The 27,849-nt window shown below is 42.4% G+C and overlaps 1 protein-coding gene across 1 annotated transcript; it reads right to left on the reverse strand.

The window, feature by feature from the left end:
* Positions 1-9,205: 9,205 nt before the first annotated feature.
* LOC110536956 (UV excision repair protein RAD23 homolog B) lies at positions 9,206-27,636 on the reverse strand. The gene is made up of 10 exons (XM_021622638.2): positions 27,165-27,636; positions 26,350-26,431; positions 23,080-23,159; positions 16,519-16,697; positions 15,908-15,963; positions 15,518-15,645; positions 13,562-13,682; positions 11,503-11,630; positions 10,363-10,554; positions 9,206-10,071 (listed from the first exon to the last, which is right to left on the reverse strand). Exons 1-10 carry the CDS (start codon positions 27,228-27,230, stop codon positions 9,958-9,960), a joined length of 1,146 nt encoding a protein of 381 aa, XP_021478313.2. The 5' UTR covers positions 27,231-27,636; the 3' UTR covers positions 9,206-9,957.
* Between the last annotated feature and the right edge of the window lie 213 nt (positions 27,637-27,849).

Below are 27,849 nucleotides of genomic sequence, written 5' to 3' on the forward strand. Positions count from 1 at the left end.
AGAGAGAAGGAGAGAGAGAGAAGGAGGGAGAGAGAGAAAGAGAGAGAGAGAAGGAGGGAGAGAGGAGAGAGAGAAGGAGGGAGAGAGAGGAGAGAGAGAAGGAGGGAGAGAGAGAAGGAGAGAGAGAGAAGGAGGGAGAGAGAGCAGGAGAGAGAGAGAAGGAGGGAGAGAGAGAAAGAGAGAGAGAGAAGGAGGGAGAGAGAGGAGAGAGAGAAGGAGGGAGAGAGAGGAGAGAGAGAAGGAGGGAGAGAGAGAAGGAGAGAGAGCAGGAGAGAGAGAAGTAGAGAGAGAGGAGGGAGATAGAGCAGGAGAGAGAAGGAGAGAGAGAGAAGGAGGGAGAGAGAGAAGGAGGGAGAGAGAGCAGGAGAGAGAGAAGGAGAGAGAGAGAAGGAGGGAGAGAGAGCAGGAGAGAGAGAAGAGAGAAGTAGAGAGAGAGAAGGAGAGAGAGCAAGAGAGAGAGAAAGAGAGAGAGAGAGTGCGAGAGAGAGACTCACTCATCAGAGACAGAGGACTGGCACCCAGTCAGGTATACTGTGAGACGAGTCACATTAACAGATCCTCATGACAGATTTAACACTCCAAAACATCACAGGGGAAGACTGGAGTTGCGCACCAAATGACAGCCTCTTGCCTACATAATGCAGTGCTTTTCACCAGAGCCATATGGGTCCCGGTCAAAAGTAGTTCACTATATTGGGAATAGGGTGTCATTTGGGACACAGCCTAGTATCCAGAAGACAGCTTCATATTGCAGTAACCAAAGCAAAGAGAGAAACAATGTGTTGATGGGTGTAAAGACTATAATCTACTATGTAAATAAATCTAACTATAATTTGGCAATGACTTTGTATGGAAAGAGAAGAGCAATAATGGTCATAAAAGAATGATGACATTCCAAGGCACACTGTGAAGTGTCCTCCAGTTGGACAGGGATATAGACTGTCACTGTAAAACCATTATAGACACAGCACGTCATGAAAAAACAACAAGCCGATGATAAACATCAAACCAATCAAAAGCATCATGCTTGTTACCAGGATCAAGTAGTTTGACAAAGATCAATGTCACTGACATGGTCAGCATGTAGTCTACATAGATCACACTGATGATTAAACGATTTGAGTGATCAGGGGCCTCCCGCATGGTGCGCCTGCGTTACTACAGTCTGCATCACTACAGATCCGGGTTCGATCCCAGGCTGGGAGTCCCATGAGGCGGCCCAGCGTAGTCTGGGTTAGGGGATGGTTTGGCCGACTGGGTTATCCTTGTCCCATCGAGCTCTAGCGACTCCTGTGGAGGGCCGGGCACAAAGCACGCTGACACGGTCGCCAGGTGTATAGTGTTTCCTCCGACACATTGGTTACGGGTTAAGCGAGCATTGTGTCAAGAAGCAGTGTGGCTTGGCTGGGGGTCGTGTTTCGGAGAACGCACGGCTCTCGACCTTCACCTCTCCCGAGTCCGTAAGGGAGTTGCAGCGATGGGACAAGACTGTAACTACCAATTGGATATCACGAAATTAGGGCAATTTTTTTTTTTTTTACTAAAATAAAATACAATTTCAGTGATCTCAAACAATAAAAACACAGCATCAGCGATCAACTGTTTGTAGACCGACGGCCCGGGGCCACTATGTAGGCTACATAAACCTTATTGTCATCACATACTGCCGGTTGGTCTATGATAGGTCAGTGCTATCTGAACCCTAACTCTAACCTACCCTAACCTTTACCTTAACTTCAATGGGGTAGGGATGTCCCAGGGATCCCGGATGGCAAGGACCACATTTCTTTGTACTATATATGTACTAAGTAGGCAAAAATACTAGGCCTACTTGCCAATTTCTGATCAAAAAGTTTCCCTCATAGGGGACAGTGGTAGGCTACTACATGTTGATCTAACAGGATTGGCTGAGGATGATCAAAGAGTAGTTTTGACATGTCTTCAAACAGGGACGTGAGAGGAGCAATAATTCACCTGGCCTCCATAGTTCTGTCTTCTCCTCCCCTCCCACTGGGTTTGTGGAAATGTTTCTGGGAGCCAGGGTGGATTGGAGGCGGTGAGGATGGGAGGGGAGGTTGGGTGTCTGACTGGAGCTAAGCTGCCTTTGGTCTGTCTGACAGGTAGTTCATCTGACTACCACAGGTGATGCAGTACAAACTGCTCGTCTGTCATCGTCGGTGTGATTAAAACTGTAAATTCAGGCTGAAGGCTTTAGGGCCCTTTAAGCCCTTATTGTATCTGGAGCCTGGGACGATTTTACATCTGTTGCACAAGGTACTGTCAGCTGATACAGTTGAAGTCGGAAGTTTACAAACATCTTAGCCAAATACATTTAATCTCAGTTTTTCACAATTCCTGACATTTAATCCTAGTAAAAATGCACTGTTTAAGGTCTGTTAGGATCACCACTATATTTTAAGAATGTGAAATGTCAGAAAAATAGTAGAGAGAATTATTTATTTCAGCTTTTATTTCTTTCACCACATTTCCAGTGGGTCAGAAGTTTACATACACTCAATTAGTATTTGGTAGCATTGCCTTTAAATTGTTTAACTTGGGTCAAATGTTTCGGGAAGCCTTCCACAAGCTTCCAACAAAACGTTGGGTGAATTTTGGCCCATTCCTCCTGACAGAGCTGGTGTAACTGAGTCAGGTTGGTAGGCCTCCTTGCTCGCACACGCTTTTTCAGTTCTGTCCACAAATGTTCTATAGGATTGAGGTCAGGGCTTTGTGATGGCCACTCCAATACCTTGACTTTATTGTCCTTAAGCCATTTTGCCACAACTTATGCTTGGGGTCATTGTATGTATGCTTGGGGTCATTGTCCATTTGGAAGACCCTTTTGTGACCAAGCTTTAAATTCCTGACTGATGTCTTGAGATGTTGTTCAATATATTCACATCATTTTCCTGCCTGCTGACTCTATTTTGTGAAATGCACCAGTCCCTCCTGCAGCACAGCACCCTCACAATATGATGCTGCCACCCCCGTGCTTCATGGTTGGGATGGTGTTCTTCGGCTTGCAAGCGCCCCCCTTTATCCTCCAAACATAACGATGGTCATTATGGCCAAACAGTTCTATTTTTGTTTCATGAGACCAGAGGACATTTCTCCAAAAGTACAATCTTTGTCCCCATGTGCAGTTGCAAACTGTAGTCTGGCTTTTTTATGGCGGTTTTGGAGCAGTGGCTTCTTCCTTGCTGAGCGGTCTTTCAGGTTATGTCGACATAGGGCTTGTTTTACTGTGGATATATATACTTTTGTACCTGTTTCCTCCAGCACCTTCACACGGCCCTTTGTTGTTGTTCTGGGATTGATTTGCACTTGGAAATTGCTCCCAAGGATGAACCAGACTTGTCCACAAAAAGGTCTTGGCTGATTTATTTTGATTTTCCCATGATGTCAAGCAAAGAGGCACTGCGTTTTAAGGTAGGCCTTGAAATACATCCACAAGTACACCTCCAATTGACTCAAATTTTCCAAGCTGTTTAAAGGCACAGTCAACTTTGTGTATGTAAACTTCTGACCCACTGGAGATGTTATACAGGGATTTATAAGTGAAATAATCTGTCTGTAAACAATTGTTGGGAAAATTACTTGTGTCATGCACAAAGAAGATGTACTAACCAACTTGCCAAAACTCTAGTTTGTTAACAAGAAATTTGTGGAGTGGTCGAAAAACGAGTTTTAATGACTCCAACCTAAGTGAATGTAAACTTCCGACTTTAACTGTAGATACTGGGGTTTTGACGTGTAGAAAGTCAATGTGAGAGATTTGTCAAAAATGTTGCTACTTCAGGTGATTGTGCAATACATATCATGGTTGCACAATCAGATGCATTTAGCATACAGTAATGCTGGTTTGTTACACCTTCAAACGTGAAAAAACATTATTGTGTATATAGAGATAGCGTTACATGACACATGGCTGCACACACACACACACACACACAGAAAAGCTATCTGTGCTTCCACCTTAACCAACACAAGGTGCGGCATCCGGCTTGTTGGCAGGTTGGTTCTACCTCCATGGCCTTTGTACCGTGACAATCCAAGCGGCAGCGTCAGCAAGACATGGGTCTTCCCTCAGACGGCCTCCCGTCGCCAAGACAACCTCATTCCAGACTCTACAAACATCAGGGCAGACTGGAGCTTAGCATTCCAGAGGAACTCCCGGGAGGCAGGGTTCTCTCTCTTGTTGTTGTTATTGTTTGTTGTTGCTAAGGAAGTGCAAAGCTGGCAGGTCTACTACCTCTACCTACTGTACGGAAGCTAGCCCTCCTTTATTAAAGCTGATATTGCTGCCGTTGACAGTGTCGTACATGTACTTGCAGAGCTAACCACTATGGGAAAGATGTGTGTTCTTTCTAAGGGTAATCCTTCAGGGAGTATTGCAGAGCGAGGCGTTATGTGACTTAACAGTTAGTCTTAACAGTTAGTCTTAACAGTTAGTCTTAACAGTTAGTCTTAACAGTGCCATTTAATAAAAGCACAACCCAGAACTCTCTGTGGAGTTAGCTGACTCGACCCAGGGCCTGCTGGGGTAGAGTAGTCTGGTGTGTGTGTGTGTGTGTGTGTGTGTGTGTGGGTGTGTGTGTGTGTTTCGTCATGATCACTCGGGAGGCGTGAGCATCACAGCCGTTTTGCACAAACACAAACCAGGACCATCTGCAGCTCTGGCTCTGGTCCAAGAGCAATACTAAGACCTGTACACTTTCCCTTCATCTGCTCTCAATAACACACCCACACACACACTGCATGCCTGTGATGTCATGGTTCTGGGTGTACATGTAAATGGCTGCCTGCCTCTCTGTGTTTAAACGTCCATCTAGCTACAATGTCAAAGATTCAGGAACCAGAACCTTGTAATTATGTAGTCATTTACACTCTGGGTGAGTTTTATGACCATAGTGACTTATTCAGCTGGTAGAGAGGCCATTTGTAACCATTACGATTATAGTTCTGGTATAGACAAGAAACAACATTCACACAGAGAGGTAAAGTATTAATGATACCTCTCCTCACCAGCTACAGTTCAAGCATTTACCTCCCCAATAGCTTAATTCAGCAAGGTAATGTTGTTGAGAGGAGCAATGGGAGCATTAAGCACTATCCAGAGAGTTATAACAGTATTTAGTAGCAGCAGGCCTGAGTGAAGAATACCACATTCAAAGCCAGAGTTCCCATCCGGTTCGCATGCTGCAATGTTTTTCACAGAACATTTGAAACTTATACAAACCACAGAGCCAGGGCACAGTTTCTGTCACATACCTCTGGCACTCCACGGTCTGATCTGTACAATGTAGAGCAGGAAATTTTCTGTGTGTGTGTGTGCCTATCAACGCACATTCAAGGGTCTCCAAAAGGGTCATTTGGTTTCAATTGTATCTGGCGTGTTGTGTCGACTTCATAGCTGTTAATGAACATAAGATAAATGACCTACACCAGGTTACCATGACACCTAATGGACTTCTGATGTTCCCACTGTGTCATGTTAAAATTTGGGAGCGGGCCTCGCGGTTGAGCGGTTGGCAGTTTAACTGGTATGCTGGGATCCAGAGAGGGCTATTGGGCTCAGATTTTAAGAAAAATTGGCAGGGTTTTTTGTTTTTTCACAATAGAACCTACACATAAAGTCAACGGAATTTTCATAAGCAAGCTGCTTAAGGGATTTGAGAGAGTAAGAAAAATATTTCAGGGATACGTTGTATCTAGGCTGTATTCCCCGATCTCAACTAAAAACTGCCCTTCACAGTCCTTCGTAGACCATAGCCTTCCTTCAGACCGCCTCACCATCCAGCAGTAAGTCTGGGAAAGAGGGGTCCTCCCTGGCTCTGGCCTTAGACAATAGATGTGGTAAAGAGGTCAATGGAACTCGACCAAAACAATGGAAATGCCATGGGGAAGGTGCGGTGAGATCCCAAATCTCCTCATTGTCCCCCAGCAGATTTAGGCTACATTTAGGCTACTACTTGTGTTTATTTCACTCTATGTTGTGGTAAAAAGGTGAGCATAATGCTTGTATGGATGTCAGGCCATAAACGACTTCAACTTACCACCACCAATTTCTGTATGCTAGCTATGCTAACCAGGCTATACAAACAGCAGTCACTTCTTCTAAACCTGAAAAGGAACAACTTCTAAATGTTATGCAGACAAGAAGCAGCATCTTATGGTCAATGAGTCAGGCAGACAAGCAGCAGCTTCCTGTGGTCAATGAGTCAGGCAGACAAGCAGCATCTTCCTGTGGTTAATGAGTCAGGCAGACAAGCAGCAGCTTCCTGTGGTTAATGAGTCAGGCAGACAAGCAGCAGCTTCCTGTGGTCAATGAGTCAGGCAGACAAGCAGCAGCTTCCTGTGGTTAATGAGTCAGGCAGACAAGCAGCAGCTTCCTGTGGTTAATGAGTCAGGCAGACAAGCAGCAGCTTCCTGTGGTTAATGAGTCAGGCAGACAAGCAGCAGCTTCCTGTGGTTAATGAGTCAGGCAGACAAGCAGCAGCTTCCTGTGGTTAATGAGTCAGGCAGACAAGCAGCAGCTTCCTGTGGTCAATGAGTCAGGCAGACAAGCAGCAGCTTCCTGTGGTCAATGAGTCAGGCAGACAAGCAGCAGCTTCCTGTGGTCAATGAGTCAGGCAGACAAGCAGCAGCTTCCTGTGGTTAATGAGTCAGGCAGACAAGCAGCAGCTTCCTGTGGTCAATGAGTCAGGCAGACAAGCAGCAGCTTCCTGTGGTCAATGAGTCAGGCAGACAAGCAGCAGCTTCCTATGGTCAACAGGTTGTTGGGAGACATTTGGACAAATGGTCTGTTGATGTGGGACATGACGCTGTAGTACTGTATTTACATCATCATCAGGGGGTGCACTCAATGGCCAGTTTATTAGGTACATGCATCTATTACCGGGTCAGACCCCCCCCCCCCCCACCCTTTTGCCTCCAGAACAGCCAGAATTCTTCAGGGTATCACACAGTTGCTGCCAACAGCATGGATGCATCTCATCCCAGAGACTCTATTGGGTTTGGTGAGCAACAATGCTCAAATAGGCTGTGGCGTTCAATCGTTGCTCCATTGGTATCAAGGGTCCTAACGTTTGCCAGGAAAACATTCCCCACACCAGTACACCAACAGCCTGTACCGTTGACACCATGCAGGATGGGGCCATGGGTTCAAGCTTCCTATGTGAAATCCTGACCCTGCCATCAGCATGACGCAACAGGAACCGGGATGCATCAGACCAGGCAATGTTTTTCCACTCCTCATTTGTCCAATGTTGGTGATGGCGTGCCCACCGGAGCCGCTTGTTGTTTTTAGCTGATAGGATAGAACCCGGTGTGGTCGTCTGCTGCAATAGCCCATCTGTGACAAGGAGCACCCTGGGTATATAGGTAGGTAAACCCATAATGCAAAAAAAAACTAATACAATTATCTTGCTAAACAGACCTAAACCCTATCTACAGAATAAACAAGGTGGAGAAACTGGGTTTCTTGAGTTTACCCTTACCACTGATTATCACACTGTGTCCATTCCAATGTAGAAAAACATATTAGCTGTCTTTCAATAGTTATCCATAGCTTCATCTATTATTTCAAACTATTTTTTAAGATTTTCACTTAAAAAAGTACTGCCAAAATGTTTTTAGGCACGTGCAGATAGGGCATTACCTGTGCAGAACACATTCCCCATTTGCCCTTCATCTCTAGTGTCCTTTTGTTTTGGGTAAAAATACCTTTTCGTATACAGATTGTCGTTGTTATTCTGAACCCTCTGCCCGCAAGTCGTTAAACTTACCGTGAATGTGTCATTTAATTTGCCATTAATATTTGGCCATCTATTGTTTTTTTGTAAAAATTATTCTAGCCATAATTGCCCAACCAGTCTGTGACCGAAGGCTTCGGGGGGATTATTTATTTATTTTTTTTTTGGGGGGGGGGGGCTTTTTTAAGTTTGAGCACCTGTCACCAAAAGGCCTGCGCACGGGCATGTCTAAATCCATTATATTTGGACATGATCATGAATGGGAAAGATGTCATGCTTGAGTGCTACAGACAGATGAGTCACCCAGGCAGGTTGATGTACCGGGAGAAAGTCGATGTTTAGGTAACAATCACACAGAAATCTGCTGGTACCTGCGCAGAACTGAGGGTATTATTTATTGGTACTGAAGAGGGCTAGACATGCGCAGGGTTAGGGTGACGTTATCCTTAGACACTAATCCTGGGTCAGTTTTGCATTGCTCCGACTTTCAATGCGTGGAGGGGCAAGCTGATCCTAGATCTGTATAGGGGCAACTTCCGCAGAACACTTACGTGTCATGTGTTTTTATAACTATCCTAATGCAATCTCCCTTCTCTGAGTGAAATCATATACTTGACTTGAATGTTTGCCATTTGACTGACTGATCTTGACGAAGACTTAACATTCAAATTATATTTAACCAGGCAAGTCAGTTAATGGCTTAGTACAACGTTCTCTTTTCCTATGTTAGATGATCACACGCTGTTCCGTCAAAATTGGCCTTGCATAAATCAAAATGTCTCCCCAGCTTCATATCATAGTTTGAATTAAAGTAAATCAGAGCCAGCTTGCGTTATAGTGGTGAATTTTGATGTCAGACAGTTACAACAAATGTTGACTTGAAAATAACATTTACATTCGGTTTCTGAGTGGAAACAGAGAAGGCTCATTTAAGGGTCATAAATCACAAAATATCAAACCCTTGAAAATAATAAAACACTAGATATTTAATTGCCAAAGTTCGTTATAGAAATGTCAATAAGCAACAGATGCACGATGTCGAACTTCACTTTCAAACGGAACACATCTCACAGTACAATAATGTACCAAGCGTAGTTAAGTCAGTCAAAAATGTATTTCATTGAGTGTCAAGTGACATATAACATGTGGAAAGCCGGTTCTCACACAGACGCACACCTAGTGGTTTGGATCGAGCATTTCAATGTATGTTGGTCAATACTGCCCCCTGCTGGTCTATGTAGAACAGTCTGCTCGGGGAGGGAGGATTGTTTACATGTGATCGAGTATGGTCGTATGGCTTCCTCTCATGTAGAAGACTATGGTGGTACAGAACCTGACCAAAATGCATTTTTAAATAAGAACAATATCCTATTCCTAGTCTTGAGTATTATTCATGGGGTTAACTGTTAAGTCAATAGGATGTTTTTACCCCCACCAACACAAATTGGGCATTATTCAAGTTGAAAAGTTTTATTTTTGTAAAAATGACAGTAAATCAAGTTGATAGTAACTGTAAACACTAGGCTACTATAAGCAAGGGAAACCATATACATGCCTCGGATGACAAAGAACTAGGTTAAACTTATTTTTTCAGGTTGCATGAAAATATATCAGTACTTCCCATATTTGTACAGTTGCCTTGGCAACTCATTTTAGATGTTGTATCACACTTCTCTAGAAGTTCATGTCGGAAGTTTAATACAAGTTTAAAAACTTTCACTGTAATTTCAAATTCCAATTTATTTTATTATGTACTGGGATCCCTATACTGGTAAATTGAGACACAGAAAAAAAGCAAGAACAATTATGTATAGGAATGAATATACCATAAACTTCCCAATCACATACAATCTCCTCTTTTATAACATTGGGAAACAACATTCTGCGATTAACCCTTTAAACCAGTATTTATTTCCTTGTGAGAAACAATCATGTTGGTCTTTGGCTGAATGAAATAAAAACAGGTACACTGGTGATCTGATGAACTAAGTAGCTGTTACTCAATTCAACCATTAAGGTGATTAGAAAAAGCTTTTATTTCTCACAAAAACTATGATCCACTGTTACCAAGAAGATGTATCATGTATTTGTAGGAAAATTCAGGAAACCGTGAAGACCCATGTTTTTATGCTTTTATGAGATATTGATCAATCAAAAAAGTAGAGGGGAAAAAAGGATCAAAATTACTATCATGGCTTCCTTTCTAGTCGTCGTCAAAGTTCTGTTGTAAAAGGAAGTTAGCAGCCAAGTTCTCGTTCTTCTCACAGGCAAAGTAGGCCTGTATAACAAGTCCTTCTGGGAATCCTAGGGCTTTTAGCTGAAGAGGAAACAGACAAAGTCAACATGGAAATTCAATTAACAAAGATCAGAAATTACAGGATTTGCATGACTTGTTCAGATAGATATCTATGTAATGGAGTCATTCATCTTCAGTTGAAAACAACGCAGTCAGAAATCAACACTTGGCTTTTTGTTATTAGGTTTATTTGACATGGAGAATGCAGATTAACTGACATTTCTGTAAATGTTCCAGATTTAGCGAACTAGCTAATTTTCAACTGTAGCCACATATCAACAGCCATCATGACCTGTGAGATTCCTTCCTTACCCGCTCAATGGCCTCCTTCTCCTGGGGTGTGACCTGGATGTAGTTCATGCCACTTCCAGCCTCCCCACCAACCCCCACTCCACCACCACCACCACCACCACCTCCTCCTCCTCCTCCTCCTCCTCCCTGTCCCCCCTCCTGGGCTGGCTCGTTCAGCATCTGGATAAACTGCTCTTGGTGGCTGCTGATTTGCTGGGAGGGAAACAAACAAGACATGGTCGTGTTCATTAGGGCACACTGTAGCAAAACATTTCCAACGGAAAAGAACAGCCATTTCTTAAAGGGATACTTCCGGATTTTCACAATGAGGCCCTTTATGTACTTTATTTTTTGAATGTAACCTTTATTTAACTACCCAAGTCAGTTAAGAACAAATTCGTATTTACAATGACCGGCCTAGAGTCAGATGAACTTGTGGATATCATTTTTATGCATCTGTGTCCAGAATGAAGGAAGTTAGTGTCGCAAGGTCATGCTAACTAGCACTAGTGCAATGACTGGAAGTTTATGGGTATCTACTAGCATGCTAGTAGATGCCCTGGTCAAAAGTAGTGCACTGTAAAAAGGGATTAGGGTGCAATTTGGGACATACAAGTGTTTTAGACAAGTCTCCCAGTGGGGGTCTGCTGCGATGCCTTCAGGCTCTGATCTCATCACTATGTAGGCCTGAAGAGATGAAGGATACAGAGGGGAATTGATTTGGCAGACAAAACTATCTGGAATTCAGCATTCAACTAGTCTATCTACTGCTCATTTTAACCAGTTCAACTACAAGATCGTGGAATAATAGTCTGGATCATCAATTCAGGAGTATATCGTAAATAGCAGTGCTTGTAAATAGCAGTGTGTGTGTTGTGTCTTTGGTGGCGGTAAGAGTGGCGCAGCGGTCTAAGGCACTATATCTCAGTGCTAGAGGCTTCACTACAGACCCTGGTTCTGTATCACAACCGGCCGTGATTGGGAGTCCCATAGGGCGGCGCACAATTGGCCCAGCGTCGTCCGGCTTAGGGGACGGTTTGGCCGGGGGTAGGCCGTCATTGTAAATAAGAATTTGTTCTTAACCAACTTGCCTAGTTAAAGGTTAAATAAACACAAAAATAATAATAATAATGAAAAGAGTAGAATGCGAGTCATCCATACTTGCAGAAGCTGGGGGTTCTCCCTCCCTATCTGCTGTAGTAAGGCAGGGAGCAGAGAGGGGTTCTGCTGGATGATCCGTCTCATCTGGAGGAACTGAGGCTGGTTAACCAGGAACCCCAGAGGATTGGCTGGATACACAGAGGGGAGAAGAGGTGTTCTGTTTCCACAGTTCAACATTACATGTCCACACAGGTCCTTGTACTATATTGATAAATGTAAAACGCAACATGCAACAACTTCAATTTTTTACTGAGTACAGTTCATAAGGAAATCAGTCAATTTAAATAAATAAATTAGGTCCTAATCTATGGATTTCACATGGCTAGATCAGAAAACCAGTATCTGGTGGGACCATCATTTGCCTCATGCTGCACAACACATCTCCTTTAGAGTTGATCAGGCTGTGGAATGTTGTCCCACTCCTCTTCAATGGCTGTGTGAAGTTGAACATTGGTGGAACTGAAACACACTGTCGTACACGTGAATCCAGAGCATCCCAAACATGGCGTCTGGCGAGAATGTACACCATGGAACTGGGACATTTTCAGCTTCCAGGAATTGTGTACAGATCAGATCCTTGTGACATGAGGCCGTGCATATCATAACCCGACCTCCACCACGGGGCACTCTGTTTGCAACGTTGACATCAGCAAACCTCTCGCCCACACGACGCCATCTGCCATGTACAGTTGAAACCGGGATTAATCCGTGAAGAGCACACTCCTCCAGCATGCCAGTTGAAACCGGGATTAATCCGTGAAGAGCACACTCCTCCAGCATGCCAGTTGAAACCGGGATTAATCCGTGAAGGGCACACTCCTCCAGCATGCCAGTTGAAACCGGGATTAATCCGTGAAGAGCACACTCCTCCAGCATGCCAGTTGAAACCGGGATTAATCCGTGAAGGGCACACTCCTCCAGCATGCCAGTTGAAACCGGGATTAATCCGTGAAGAGCACACTCCTCCAGCATGCCAGTTGAAACCGGGATTAATCCGTGAAGGGCACACTCCTCCAGCATGCCAGTTGAAACCGGGATTAATCCGTGAAGGGCACACTCCTCCAGCATGCCAGTTGAAACCGGGATTAATCCGTGAAGAGCACACTCCTCCAGCATGCCAGTTGAAACCGGGATTAATCCGTGAAGAGCACACTCCTCCAGCATGCCAGTGGCGATCAAAGTTGTGTTTGCCCATTGAAGTCGCCTTACGACGCCAAACTGCAGTCAGCTCAGGACCCTAGTATGGACGACTAGCACGCAGATGAGATTCCCTGATACAGTTTGACAGTTTGTGCAGAAATTATTTGCTTTTGCAAACCCACAGTTTCATCAGCTGTCTGGGTGGCTGGTCTCAGACAATCCCACAGGTGAAGAAGCCAGATGTGGCGGTCCTGGGCTGGCGTGGTTACACGTGGTCTGTGGTTGTGAGGCTGGTTGGATGTACTGCCACATTCTCTAACATTGGAGGCGGCTTATGGTAGAGAAGTTAACATTAAATTCTCTGGCAACAGCTTTGGTGGACATACCTGCAGTCAGCACGACAAATGCATGCTGCATCAAAACTTGAAACATCTGTGGCAATTGTGCTGTATGACAAAACATCACATTTTAGAGCGGCCTTATTGTCCCCATTACAAGGTGCACCTGTGTAACGATCATGCTGTTTAAATCAGCTTCTTGATAAAGCCACACCTGTCAGGTGGATGGATTATCTTGGCAAAATAGAAATGTTCACTGACAGGGATGTAAAACAAATTTGTACACAACATGAGAGAAACAAACTGTGTATGGAATATTTATGGGATCTTTTATTTCAGCTTATTAACCTCCAGTATGACAAACCGCTTACGGCATGGAACAATCGATCCAGTGCAACATGGAGGCCATCTCAGAATCTAGCTGATGCTGAGAATGGTCAGTCAATATGTTACCAGTTTCTTATTATTTCAGAGAAAGAAAAAAAAAGAGAATAAAAATGCATCAAATGTTTTCTTAGTGTCCACAGCATACATAAGTGTTGTTACCCAGTGTAGAGGCAGGCGCGCCCACCCACACTCACCTCCTGTTGCAACGCTGGCGGGGGTCGTCATGCTGCCTGTGTTGAGAGCTGGAGTTCCTCCACCCACAGAGGGCACCACTGGGTCAGCACCCGCATGGCTCTCCTCCCCAGCTGGGATCCCCTGAAGAACACACACGACAACGTTCACTACCGCATTAGCGACCCAACGTGAGAACTGTCAGACTGTGGAGGAATCTAGCTTGCTTCATTCCAGCTCTATGTAACATGTGGATGAAAACCATCATAAAATAGAAAACCTGAAGTACTTGAAAAACAAGGAGTATTTTGTTGGTTTTACTATGGAATAACCAGTCAATATCATGTGTGACTCATTTCAGGAAACTCGGCGTATGGCGCACGACACTACTTCACAGGAGAGGTATTTGAACGTAAACATAATTATAAAAAAATATATTAAAAAAAATCTAAATTCGTTTTTTTGTCGTTGCAGAAATGCTTACTGGAACATGTGAACTTTCATGTGACATAATAAACTTGTATGCCATCTGTAAATACTAATAAAATCGTTAAATTACGAACCTAGTTGATTTAGCCACGGAAAAAGCCAGGAACCTTCCCGCTAGCCATGATTGGCTGAGATAATGGATGGGCTGGACATGCCGAGAGATGAGTTTGGATTGGTCTGCCATGTAGCACGCTTCTGTCTATAGCATGAGCTGCTCAGTATGTGTAGATAATCCTTTCCACTGCAGCTTTTTTGAAAGATATCATGAATAGCCACAAAAGTGTTGTTTCTGATGACAGTGATGGGGAAGAAATGGCAATCACAGAAGTTGAGTTTTGAAATCAGTCAAATGCCCGGTGGAAGAGTATGATAGCTAAGGAGATGGAGATAATTCTGGCATTTTGATTGCAAATATGTGGAGGGAGTTGAAATGAGAACACAGGCTGTTGGATAAAAACCTGTCCCCGGATAACATCTTCAAACTAAGGGCATCCACGGCATCGTGACAGAGGAAGAATCGTTCATTCATACGGGTAAGATAGCTCCATTTTCAGATATTATACATTTCTAATTTTGTCAGAAAGTCATTATCATTCATTGCAAGTTAAAGTTAGCTAGCTTGCGTTGGCTGGCTCGCTAGCATTACATGTATGATCTCTGAAATAATATTATTTAACATTGAACCTAGTTAGTTAGCTTTAGTTACCTGCAGATTCAAGCTTGGTGGCTAGCAATGACAATCAGTTTTTATTGCTAGTAGTATGGGTTGGAACTATTGCCCCATTCAAAACATCTGGCAAGTCGGAAATCTCTGACTTCAGTGCGTTCAAGACAACTGGGAACTCTTGGTGTTAAATGGGAAAAAGTCATGATTTTACCTTGTATTTTTTCAAGTTCCCAGTGGTCTTGAAAGCACCATTGGGTTAATTGTTTAGCTAGCTACCTACTTGTCTAAACAAAATACTCAAATTCTCTAAATGATTACATGACCCATCCGGTTAGCCAGGTGTGTCTGGGTTATTACGGCCATCTATTGTATTTAATGAAGATGTGTATACGTCTAGACAATAGTTACCCATCCACTAAGCTAGATGTGGCTGGGGGTTGGTTATAGCATTTCTTTCACATGACCATTCACACTGAATAAAAAGGCGTGTCAGACTAGAGAAGGGTATGGTGTGATGGGGAGATACTGTTAGCAGGTACTCCACAGCTGTCCGGGATGCTAAAGCTCTGTGTGATGGGGAGATACTGTTAGCAGGTACTCCACAGCTGTCTGGGTTGTTAAAGCTGTGTGTGTGGGCATACAGTTAGCAGGTACTCCACAGCTGTCTGGGTTGTTAAAGCTGGGTGTGTGGGTTTACAGTTAGCAGGTATTCCACAGCTGTCCGGGTTGCTAAAGCTCTGTGTGTGTGTTTACTGTAAGCAGGTACTCCACAGCTGTCTGGGTTGTTGAAGCTGTGTGTGTGTGTGTGTGTGTGCGCGCTTACTGTAAGCAGGTACTCCACAGCTCTGTCTGGGTTATTGAAGCTGGCTCTGAGCGCTGCCACTACCTGCTCCCTCTCGTAGCCCATCAGCATCATCTCTGTCACCATGTTCTCATACGATTGGCCTGTCACTGAAGAGCAGGAAGAACAAACCAACCAGACAGCATTTTGAGCTGAGAGATTCTGTAAGCTTCAGATGACGTCATTCACTAGGATAAACATAGCCTAATAAAAACAGATTGTGAGGCAGAGCTATGCCTTTCACTTCTTTATCTATATAGGGAAGACTACCAAGACACATGGCCATATACCCATCTATTACAGGACAAGGTAAAGGATAGTCAATCACACAAACACTCAATAATGTTAACTTATATCAGGAAGACCATTTACCCAGAGCAGAAGTTGCCTCCTCGAACATGTTCACATTTGTCAATAGACCAGAGGAACTGAAAGAGAAGGAGCGTGACACCGATGAGTACTGTTCAAGTAGTATATCACATGGTCTGCCCTGTACTAAAATACAACCACAAAGAGATGCATTCATCCTTCTATAAGCTCAGACACTAGCAACATGTCTACTGGCCTCGTCTTAGGAGAGAACACACACACCGCACGTCCATCTGCCGTTCGTTCAGTGTGTTTCAGGGTGGGCGACTGCCGACATTTTTACACATGATTCTACATGTAGAATCAGTTCGCAAATGACGGCTGGCACTCTGTTCAGAGGTGCTAAGTAGTCTCAGCTGGCAAACGCTACCGGCGTGTCTGTGCCTTTGCATGAGGCTACCGTTGAGATGGACCGGTAAAAACAGCCTCCTATTAATGGCTGCCAGCTGGGCTGTGGTCTTCAGGCCAAGGTAACATCGACAGCATCCCCCAATGGCACCTTACTCCCTATGTAGTGCACTATATAGGCAACAGGGCTCTGGTCAAAAGTAGTGAACGATATAGAGAATAAGTTGTCATTTGTGACACAGCAGTGACTGCCAAACCAGACCTACCTGGTGGGGGTTGATGCTGGTGCTGAAGTGCTGCAGGGCCTCTCCTCGGCTGGTTTGGACCCCTCTGGTGGGTTATCTGAGCCTGGCGAGGCAGCAGTGGGTACAGTGGGGGCTGTAGTGCTGGAGGAGGTGGTGGCGGCAGAACCGGAAGGCTGGGCAGCTGCTGGGGCTGCTTTAGGCTATAGAGAGAAAGGGGACGCCCACAGCGCTCGGTTTTTGTTTCTTTCCAAGGCATCTTTTAAAGAACACTTATGCCTTTAAGTGATACAGTAACAATGATTTAACCAATATGGATCGTGTCATGTAAGAAGCCTGTGATCTGCTTTAGGCTACATACAGACATGGACACATTGGGAATTACTGTGAAGCAGTATTCATTTTAGGTGACTTTCACTTTGTGAGGTAGCAAAAGTTCCTTTTTTACTAAGCAAAAACACAGCAAGAAAACAAGCTTGCTAGCCTCGTAGGCTACTCATCTTGCTTAAAGTTAGATTTTTCCATCAATATAGGATCAGAGCCAAGACTCATAGATATGCAAATAAACAGCCATCTTTACCATTCAATCTTTCAAGGACACTACCTGCTGCCAACTATCAGACACTCAAACTGCGCAGAAGTGACATATTGTAGCTCAGTGTGGTAGAATATTCAATCATTGGATGAACTGTTGCTGCACCTGTATGCATGGGAAGGGGGGCCTGTAACAACGGATTCCAATCGACTCTGCACAGTGGGATGCAATCTGCATTCTGTCAGTGTGATATTGAGGTGTGTGTCAGCTAATTTTGGCACTTATTTTTTTAGATTTAGTCATTGACTAAAATATCATTAAGTCTTATTCAAATGACAAAAAGGATTGAGTCTACAGTGGCAAGAAAAAAAGTGTGTGAACCCTTTGGAAATACCTGGATTTCTGCATCAATTGGTCATAAGATTGTGATCTTCATCTAGGTCACAAGAATAGACAGTCTGCTTAAAATAATAAACAATTATACGTTTCCATGTCTTTACTGAACACATCGTGTAAACATTCACAGTGCAGGGTGGGAAAAGTATGTGAACCCTTGGATTTAATAACTGGTGGACCCTCCGTTGGCAGCAATAACCTCAACCAAACGTTTTCTGTAGTTGCAGATCAGACCTGTAGAGCTGCTGGCAAAACGCACAAAAGTGCTGTTTGAATGAATGCTTATGAGCCTGCTGCTGCCTACCACCGCTCAGTCAGACTGCTCTATCAAATCATAGACTTAGTTATAACATAACGCACAGAAATACGAGCCTTAGGTCATTAATATGGTCGAATCCGGAAACTATCATCTCGAAAACAAGACGTTTATTCTTTCAGTGAAATACGGAACCGTTCCGTATTTTATCTAACGGGTGGCAGGCTGCATTGTACAACCTTCAATGTTATGTCATAATTACGTAAAATTCTAGCAAATTAGGCAGCCCAAACTGTTGCATATACACTGACTCTGCGTGCAATTTCACCTGGTTAATATTGCCTGCTAACCTGGATTTCTTTTAGCTAAATATGCAGGTTTAAAAATATATACTTCTGTGTATTGATTTTAAGAAAGGCATTGAGCTTTATGGTTAGGTACACATTGGAGCAACGATACGCAACGCAGGACACGCTAGATAAACTAGTAATATCAACCATGTGTAGTTAACTAGTAATTATGATTGTTTTTTTATAAGATAAGTTTAAATGCTAGCTAGCAACTTACCTTGGCTTAGTGCATTCGCGTAACAGGCAGGCTCCTCGTGGAGTGCAATGTAATCAGGTGGTTAGAGCGTTGGACTAAACTAAGGTTGCAAGATTGAATCCCCCGAGCTGACAAGGTAAAAATCTGTCCTTCTGCCCCTGAACGAGGCAGTTAACCCACCATTCCTAGGCTGTCATTGAAAATAAGAATGTGTTCTTAACTGACTTGCTTAGTTACAAAAAGATTCAATAAAAAGGTGTAAATTATTATTATTTTTTTAAATCGGTGTCCTAAAATACCGATTGTTATTTAAACTTGAAATCAGCCCAAATTTAAAAAAAATAATAATAATTGGTCGACCTCTAGTCTTGTGAACTGCTCTCGAGATCATGCCACAGCATCTAAAATCAGGTTGAGGTCAGGACTCGGACTGGGCCACTGCAGGTGTATTTTCTTCTGTTGAAGTCATTCTGCGTTTTGGGTCGTTGTCCTGTTGCATCACTCAACTTCTGTTGAGCTTCAATTGGTGGAAAGAGTCTTACATTCTCCGGCAAAATGCCTTGATCGACAGAAAAATACATTTGAAAGTTTATGATAGCAAAATGTCCGGGCCCTGAGGCAGCCCCCAACCATGACGCTCCCATCACCATACTTTACAGTTGGGATGAGGTTTTGATGTTGTTGTGCTGTGCCTTTTTTTCTCCAAACATAGTGCTGTGTTCCTTCCAAACTCAACTGTAGTTTCATCTGTACACAGAATATTTCGCCAGTAGCGCTGTGGAACATCCAGATGCACTTTTGAAAACTTGAGATGTGCAGGAATGTATTTTTTCAGACAGTAGTGGCTTCTTCTGTGATGCCCTCCCATGAACACCATTCTTGTTTGGTGTTTTAAGTATTGTAGACTCGTCAACAGAGATGTTAGCATGTCTTTAGCTTTAGCTGACACTCCAGGATTCTAGGACTGCTCTTGCAGTCATCTTTGCAGGACGGCCACTCCTAGGGAGAGTAGCAACAGCGCTGAACTTTCTACAATTATAAACCATTTGTCTTACCGCGGACTGATTAACATCAAGGCTTTTAGAGATCATTTTGTAACCCTTTCCAGCTTTATGCAAGTCAACAATTCTTAATCTTAGGTCTTCTGAGATCTCTTTTGTTCGAGGCATGGCTCACATCAGGCAATGCTTCTTGTGTTTTTTATAGGGCAAGGCAGCTCTAACCAACATCTCCAATCTCATCTCAGTGATTGTACTCCAGGTTAGCCGACTCCTGACTCCAATTAGGTTTTGGAGAAGTCATTAGCCTAGGGGTTCACATACTTTTTCCAACCTACACTGTGAATGTTTAAATTATGTAATTTTTTTGTCTATATTGAATACAATAATTTGTATTAAACTGTTTGTCTATTGTTGTGACTGATGAAGATCAGATCAAATTTTATGACCAATGTATGCAGAAATCCAGGTAATTCCAAAGGGTTCACATACTTTGCCACTGTAGTTGTCAAAATGACAAAAACACTGGGCCATTTTAATAAACTAAATGACCTTTCATTTGTATTGTATCATTAACCAATAGTAAACAAATCAGTGTTTCCCCTATATTAATCTAGTAGCGGTCGGCCACCGTTGCTAAATCGTGGCCACCACTCAAAAAAAATACATTTAAAAGACTAAGTGTAAATTTAAACTAATAATAAGACAGTCGGGAGAATGTCAAATGTCATGGCATCCCCATTGATTTTACATTGGAGTCACTCAGCATAAGCACCCGACAAACCAGGGCAAAGTGTAGAATTGCAGGAAAGGTGCTTAAAAACTAAAATCCTCTCCGCACCATGCAAAAGGTGTAGGATTGCAGGAAATGAATAAATAGGCAACAAAATGGCTACAGGGACTGAGTTGACCATTGTGTGTGGAGTCAGTATAATATTAAATACAATCTTTCTTGTGCTCTTCTATTTATCACGAGTTTTTGTTCCACCTTGCTATTTTTAGTATTACATTCATAACTGCATTTAGAGCTGGCAAGAAAGGCATTTATCTGACAAGTCTCTCTCGACACTTCTTCAAAGTATTTGCAAAGTAGTATGGGTTGCATCTCAGTCACATTGTCATCGTTATCAACGGTCCAACAGCCCAACGTTATTTACTCAATAAATTGTTTGCTATGCATTTGTTTCTGTGCCAGCAAAATGTTTGCATACAGGCTACAGGGCCACGTTCAGTTGCAAAAACAGAGCCAACGTTATTCCTTATTCAACATGTCAGACAGCCAAGTTTGTTCTACAAAGCTGAAAGTTACCAAATGTTACATCCCGCTGAACCAGGTTGTTAGCAATAGCTAGCTAATGACATAACATGACTGAACAAGGCGTAGCCTAAACAAATGGTTAACAATCCGGGCCGCAAATAGCCTTGTTTTAGAATGGCCCGCAATATGCTTTATGAATGGAAAATGCGGCCTGCCAATGTCGCGGCGGTATTATGGGTCATACGTTTTGAACAGTAATGGCTAGAATCAAGCTGCTTTCTCTGAAGAAAAGAGGTAGACTTAGCTAGTACGTTGGCTACAGAACCTGGCTAAGAAATGCAGTGAGGAAAGTGTGAGGGTTGCGCAAGACTAAAAATGTAAATACTTTTCTATACTCAAGGGAAGGAAAAACAGATAGTGCCTTGAGAATGAATTCACACCTGACTTTCTCCACATTTTGTTGTGTTAAAGACAATTTAAAATGAGTTCAACGTGGACCCCCCCACTGGCCTACACACAATACCCCATAATATCCCATAAAAGTAGAATTATGTTTAGAAATGAATTAAAAATGAAAAGCTGAAATGTCGAGTCAATAAGTATTCAACCCCTTTGTTATGGCAACCCTAAAGTTCAGGAGTAAAAATGTGTTTAACAAGTCACCTAATAAGTTGCATGGACTCACTGTGTGCAATAAGTGTCTACCTCATCTCTGTAGCCCACACATACAGATGATTGTAAGGTCCCTCAGCAGTGAATTACAAACACAAAGACCAAGGAGGTTTTCCAATGCCTCCTTCCAATGGCACTTATTGGTAGATGGGGCAATATTTGTATTTTTTTAAAGCAGACATCAAATATCCTTTTGAGCATGGGGAAGATACTACACTTTGGATGGTGTATCTATACACCCAGTCACTACAAAGAGACAGGTGTCCTTCCTAACTATGTTGCCGGAGAGGAAGGAAACCACTCCGGATTTCAACATGACGCCAATTTGACTTCAAATCTAAATGCATTTGTCACATGCGCTGAATACGACAGGTGTAGACCGTAGTGAAACACTTACAGCCCTTAACCAACAATGCAGTTAAGAAAAATGTGTGAAGTAAAAATAGATAAATCAAATAAATAATTGAAGAGCAGCAGTAAAATAACAGTAGTGAGGCTATATACAGGGGGTACCGGTACAGAGTCAATGTGCAGGGGGCACAGGTTAGTCGAGGAAAGATGTACATGTAAGTAGCTATTAAAGTGACTATGCGTCGATGAACAAACAGAGTAGCAGCAGAGTAAAAGAGGGGGTGGGGGGGACAACGCAAATAGTCTGGGTAGCCATTTCATTAGCTGTTCAGGAGTCTTATGGCTTGAGGGTAGAAGCTGTTAAGAAGCCTTTTGGACTTATATTGGTACTCCGGTACAGCTTGCCGTGCAGTGGCAGAGAGAACAGTCTGACTAGGGTGGCTGGAGTCTGACAATTTTTAGGGCCTTCCTCTGACATTGCCTGGTATAGAGGTCCTGGATGGCAGGAAGCTTGGCCCCAGGGATGTACTGGGCTGTACGCACTACCCTCTGTAGTGCCTTGTGGTCGGAGGCCGAGCAGTTGCCATACCAGGCAGTGATGCAACCAGTCAGGATGCTCTCAATGGTGCAGCTGTAGAACCTTTTGAGGATCTGAGGACCCATGCCAAATCTTTTCAGTCACCTGAGGTGCAATAGGATTTGTTGTGCCCTCTCCACAGCTGTCTTGGTGTGTTTGGACCATGATAGTTTGTTGGTGATGTGGACACCAAGGAACTTGAAGCTCTCAACCTGCTCCACTACAGCCCCGGCAATGAGAATGAAGACATGCTCGGCCCCCCTTTTCCTGCAGTCTGCAATCATCTCTTTTGTCTTCATCACTTTGAGGGAGAGGTTGTGGTCCTGGAGAATAATTCCCCTTTCAGCAGGACAATAACCAAAAACACAAGGCCAAATCTACACTGGAGTTCCTTACCAGGAAGGAAATAAAAGTTCCTGGGTGGCCGAGTTACAGTTTTGACTTAAATCTGCTTGAAAATCTATGACAAGAACTGATGTAGGCTAGACGTGTGCACCCAATGCTGAACAGAACTGAGCATCTCTGCTGCTAATATTAATTGTGCTCGTCACTGAAAAGCGCTCAATCTCTCCAAAAACTATTGTTCAGTCCACTGAGATTTTAGTCACAGGGATAATAGTCTTGTTTCAGTCAACTGAAATTAAAAATAATTTGTTTAGTAATTTTTTCCTGGGTCTATTTAGTCAGTTATAATCTTGTCAATTGCCACTGAAAAGAAATTGATGTTTGATTAATATTTGTCACAATTTTTGTTGACTAAATGAACACGGGTGTGACAGGCCTAGGAAATCTACATCACACACACAGACACGTACGTCCAATGACATGGAAAGTTAATTAAGTCCATCTGCCAATATCAGTGGGTGCCACAGTATGTGTGTTATGGTCTGGTGTGTGTGTGAAAATGGTTTTACGATGCAAAAACAGTTCTGCGCCATCTACTCTTAAATTCTCCACCACAATAAAGGCCAGATCTCAACCCCTCTAATACCTTACCTTTGCCACCATGACAACCACAAAGTTCTTCTCATCAATCTTATAGTCCTTGATAGCAGTGTCATCATTTAGGATTTTCCCTGCAAGGAACAAACATGAAGATTAGAGGTTGACCGATTAATTAGGGACGATTTCAAGTTTTCATAACAATCGGAAGTCAGTATTTTTGTACACCGATTTGGCAGATTATTATTAAAAAAAAATTACACCTTTATTTAATCTTTATTTAACTAGGCAAGTCAGTTAAGAACACATTCGCCTTTTTCAACGGCGGCCTAGGAACGGTGGGTTAACTGCCTCGTTCAGGGGAAGAACAACAGATTTTTACCTAGTCAGCTCGGGGGATTCAATCTTGAAACCTTACAGTTAACTAGTCCAACACTAACCACCTGCCTCTCATTGCACTCCACGAGGAGTCTGCCTGTTACGCGAATGCAGTAAGCCAAGGTAAGTTGCTAGCTAGCATTAAACCTATCTTATAAAAAAACAATCAATCAATCATAATCACTAGTTAAACTAGTAATATCATCAACCATGTGTAGTTATCTAGCGTGTCCTGCTAGATATAATCGATGCGGTGCGTATCGTTGCTCCAATGTGTACCTAACCATAAACATCAATGCCTTTCTTAAAATCCATACACAGAAGTATATATTTTTAAACCTACATATTTAGCTAAAAGAAATCCAGGTTAGCAGGCAATATTAACCAGGTGAAATTGTGTCACTTCTCTTGCATTCATTGCACGCAGAGGGTGTATATGCAACAGTTCGGGCCGCCTAATTTGCCAGAATTTTACGTAATTATGACATAACATTGAAGGTTGTGCAATGCAACAGGAATATTTAGACTTATGGATGCCACCGTTAGATCAAATACGGAATGGTTCTGTATTTCACTGAAAGAATAAACGTCTTGTTTTCGAGATGATAGTTTCCGGATTTGTCCATATTAATGACCTAATGCCTTTCTGTGTGTTATTATGTTGTAACTAAGTCTATGATTTGATAGAGCAGTCTGACTGAGCAGTGGTAGGCAGCAGCAGGCTCGTAAGCATTCATTCAAACAGCACTGTCGTGCGTTTTGCCAGCAGCGCTGCCGTTTATGACTTCAAGCCTATCAACTCCCGAGATTAGGCTGGTGTAACCGATGTGAAATGGCTAGCTAGTTAGCGGTGTGCAAGCTAATAGCATTTCAAACGTCACTCGCTCTGAGACTTGGAGTAGTTATTCCCCTTGCTCTGCATGGGTAACACTGCTTCGAGGGAGGCTGTTGTCGTTGTGTTCCTGGTTTGAGCCCAGGTAGGAGTGAGGAGAGGGACAGAAGCTATACTGTTACACATAAGAACATCCAATAGTCAAAGGTTAATGAAATACAAATGGTATAGAGAGAAATAGTCCTATAATAACTACAACCAAAAACTTCTTACCTGGGAATATTGAAGACTCATGTTAAAAGGAACCACCAGCTTTCATATGTTCTCATGTTCTGAGCAAGGAACTTAAACGTTAGCTTTTTTACATGGCACATATTGCACTTTTACTTCTCCAACACTTTGTTTTTGCATTATTTAAACCAAATTGAACGTTTCATTATTTATTTGAGGCTAAATTGATTTTATTGAGGTATTATATTAAGTTAAATTGTTCATTCAGTATTGTTGTAATTGTCATTATTACAAATAAAAATGTAATTTATTTTATATACATATAAAAAAAATATTGTCCGATTAATCGGTATCGGCTTTTTTTGTTCCTCCAATAATCGGTATTGACGTTGAAAAATCATAATCGGTCGACCTCTAACGAAGATAGTTATCAGCCAACAATGCTTCAAGAACCCTGACAATCTATGCCAATGAAATTCACAGAAGCCTATCCCTGGGGAAAACCCTGATATCCTGTCACCTATAAGTTAAGTCATAGTGCATCTTTTAATGTTTCTTCACCACTCTGCTGAAATCGCTCCACCATTTCCTAGTTACTAAGAATCTAACAGTTCGCCTAAATTCAGTTTATTTACAAAACAAGCAACTATAGTGTAGATAATCATTATACCATCTAAACCGCTGTGAAATATTTTTCATAACCAAAAATAGTATTTGAAGCTGGTGTAGAAAACCAAAAATTAAACACAAAAACTAAACTTAAGACCGGGAAGCATATAAATAATGTACATAGAACAGCTCTATCACACTTTCTTTCAATAATAATAATAACAGATCTATAACTTACATCTATGTGAATTTGTTCAAGTCTCCCAAAAAGTCACATTTTGCAGCTTTAAAATGTCACATACACGGACTGAATACTATTTCTGCATTCCCACAACATAATTATACTGATCAAAAATATGAAAAACGCAACATGCAACAATTTAAATGATTATACTAAGTTACAGTTCATAAGGAAATCAGTCAATTGAAATAAATAAATTAAGCCCTAAACTATGGAATACACATGACTTGGCAGGGGCACAGCCATGGGTGGGCCTGGTAGGGCATAGGCTAACCTACTAAACCAAAATTATTTTTTCCCCACCAAGGGTTTTATTACAAACAGAAATCCTCCTCAGTTTCATCAACTGTCTGGTCTCAGACGATCCCGCAGGTGAAGAAGCTGGGTGTGGAGGCCCTGGGCTGTTGTGGTTACACGTGGTCTGCAGATGAGGCTGGTTTGACGTACTGCCTAATTCTCTAAAATGACGTTGGAGGCGGCTTATGGTAGAGAAATTAACATCTCTGGCAACATTCCTGCAGTCAGCATGCCAATTGCACACACCCTCAAAACTTGAGACATCTATGGCATTGTGTTTTGTGACAACTGCACATTTTAGAGTGGCCTTTTTATTGTCCCCAGCACAACGTGCACCTGTGTAATGATCATGCTGTTTAATCAGCTTCTTGATATTCCCCAGTGTCTGCTGGATAGATTATCTTGGCAAAGTAGAAATGCTCACTAACAGGGTTGTGCACAACATTGTTGATAAATAAGCTTTTTGTGCATATGGAACATTTCTGGGATCTTTTGTTTCAGCTCATGAAACATGGGACTGACATTTTACATGTTGTGTTTATATTTTTGTTCAGTATACATAAAAACATTGAGATGACAACCTGTGTACTGACATACTTATGCAGCTCTCTTATCAGTGCGGCGCAAGGCAAGCCAACAGGAGACATGTAATTATATTATGACAGCACAACGATTTATCAAAGTCCTTATACTGCCAAACGAAATGTAGAGTAGGGTAATAAAATACAAACTGTACCTGCATATATCAATTTCTGCCCTGCAACCGGAAAACCATCGTTTCCCTTCTCATTCTCAATTCTTTCCTTTAAGGTTTTTACCTGTAAAGAAAAAGAGTAGACAAAGTATAAAGGGATCGAAGTCCACTGTGAGAAATATATGTTGTCAAACCTAGAGCTGTCGTTAGATAGCTAGCTATATGGATCAATGATCTGAACCATTAAAATGTTCCAAATAGGTAACAAACTATTCAACTGCTTCATAATTAGCTAGCTACCGAGCTACGTGTGACTAACGTTAACAAATTAACGTTAGCTAGCTATAATAGATGACTAATATTACTTAACAGTAGTTAGCTAGCGAACGTTTGCTAGCTAACTAGCTATAAAACAAACCCAAAAGTTGCCGTTTTGAATAAATATCTATTGTAAACATAAATTGCAACTATGCATGACAAAGGTGATTTAACTAGACAGCGTTGGCTAATGAGCTCGCTAGTTGAGATTGATAAAGTTCAGCTAATTAGGTAGCTAACGTTACTAGCTAAAGCTAGCATAAATCAGCCAACGTTAGTTACTATTTCCTCAAGTTTCAGATCTGTTTTTGCATCATAAAATCGCAATAAGTGTATATGAAGCAATTTCCTACTTTACGTTAAAGACTATTACTAATTCACTACTTGAATAGGGACTTGAACATGTTTAAATTGCTTCGCTACCTACATTAGTTATCCATGTCAAACTAGCTAGAATGTGTGCTAGCTAACGTTAGCCAACGGTAACTTAGCCGAAGCCACCCACCCCCTTCAACAAATGCATGGTGGTTTCAACTCACCGTCTCCTCTTCGTCTATGTCGATTTTAAATGTCTGCTGCTGGAGGGTTTTCAAAGTGATCTGCATTTTCGCGATGAGCAATTTAGCTTAGGTTTCTTTACTTATTTCACCACGTACTCTTTCCGAGGGTGTAGGTCGATTCGTTACTATTCCCGCTAGCTCATCACAACCTGTCCGGCGCCATTACGCTTTTGGCTTTTCAGTGCATAAACAAACCTGACTTTGCACAAAAAGACGAGTAGGCATGTGCAACTGGTGACGCGAGGGCGACATTGCAAGAAACATGGGAAATTGAGTATTCATTTTAATTAATCCGTCCATTCATTAATTCATACATGCATTCATTGTTAGCAGCGCATCACAGATATAAAAACAAATAATTAAATAAAAACTTGTTTTGAGTGCATCATCATCAACACCAGCATCATCTGCGCATCCATGATCATTCCGGATCGAGGGAATACTTTTTTTGTTTCCTCGCGACTAAAGATTTGAAGCTAAATTAACGCACTCGGGTTTAATTTTCTCTCAAATTAAATAGTTACCCACTCACTAGCTTTTAGGCAGGTGTGTGTCTTTAACAACATTAGCGTCAGCAACAATAGTGGAATCGGCGGTTCGCCTTCAAAATAAATCACCCATTGAAACATGCAAAAGGATAAACATTGTGAAAACATGCCACAAT

This window comes from Oncorhynchus mykiss, chromosome 12 (genome assembly GCF_013265735.2).
Source record: "Oncorhynchus mykiss isolate Arlee chromosome 12, USDA_OmykA_1.1, whole genome shotgun sequence".
Lineage (NCBI taxonomy): Eukaryota > Metazoa > Chordata > Actinopteri > Salmoniformes > Salmonidae > Oncorhynchus > Oncorhynchus mykiss.

Excerpts from the sequence above, each read along its gene's own strand:
- LOC110536956 (XM_021622638.2), bottom strand. The coding sequence starts at position 27,230 with ATGCAGATCACTTTGAAAACCCTCCAGCAGCAGACATTTAAAATCGAC. Across the intron at positions 23,160-26,349 it reads GCAGAAATTGATATATGCAG|GGAAAATCCTAAATGATGAC; the intron begins GTACAGTTTGTA and ends TGTTCCTTGCAG. Across the intron at positions 13,683-15,517 it reads CTGTGGAGTACCTGCTTACA|GGGATCCCAGCTGGGGAGGA; the intron begins GTAAGCGCGCAC and ends TGTGTTCTTCAG.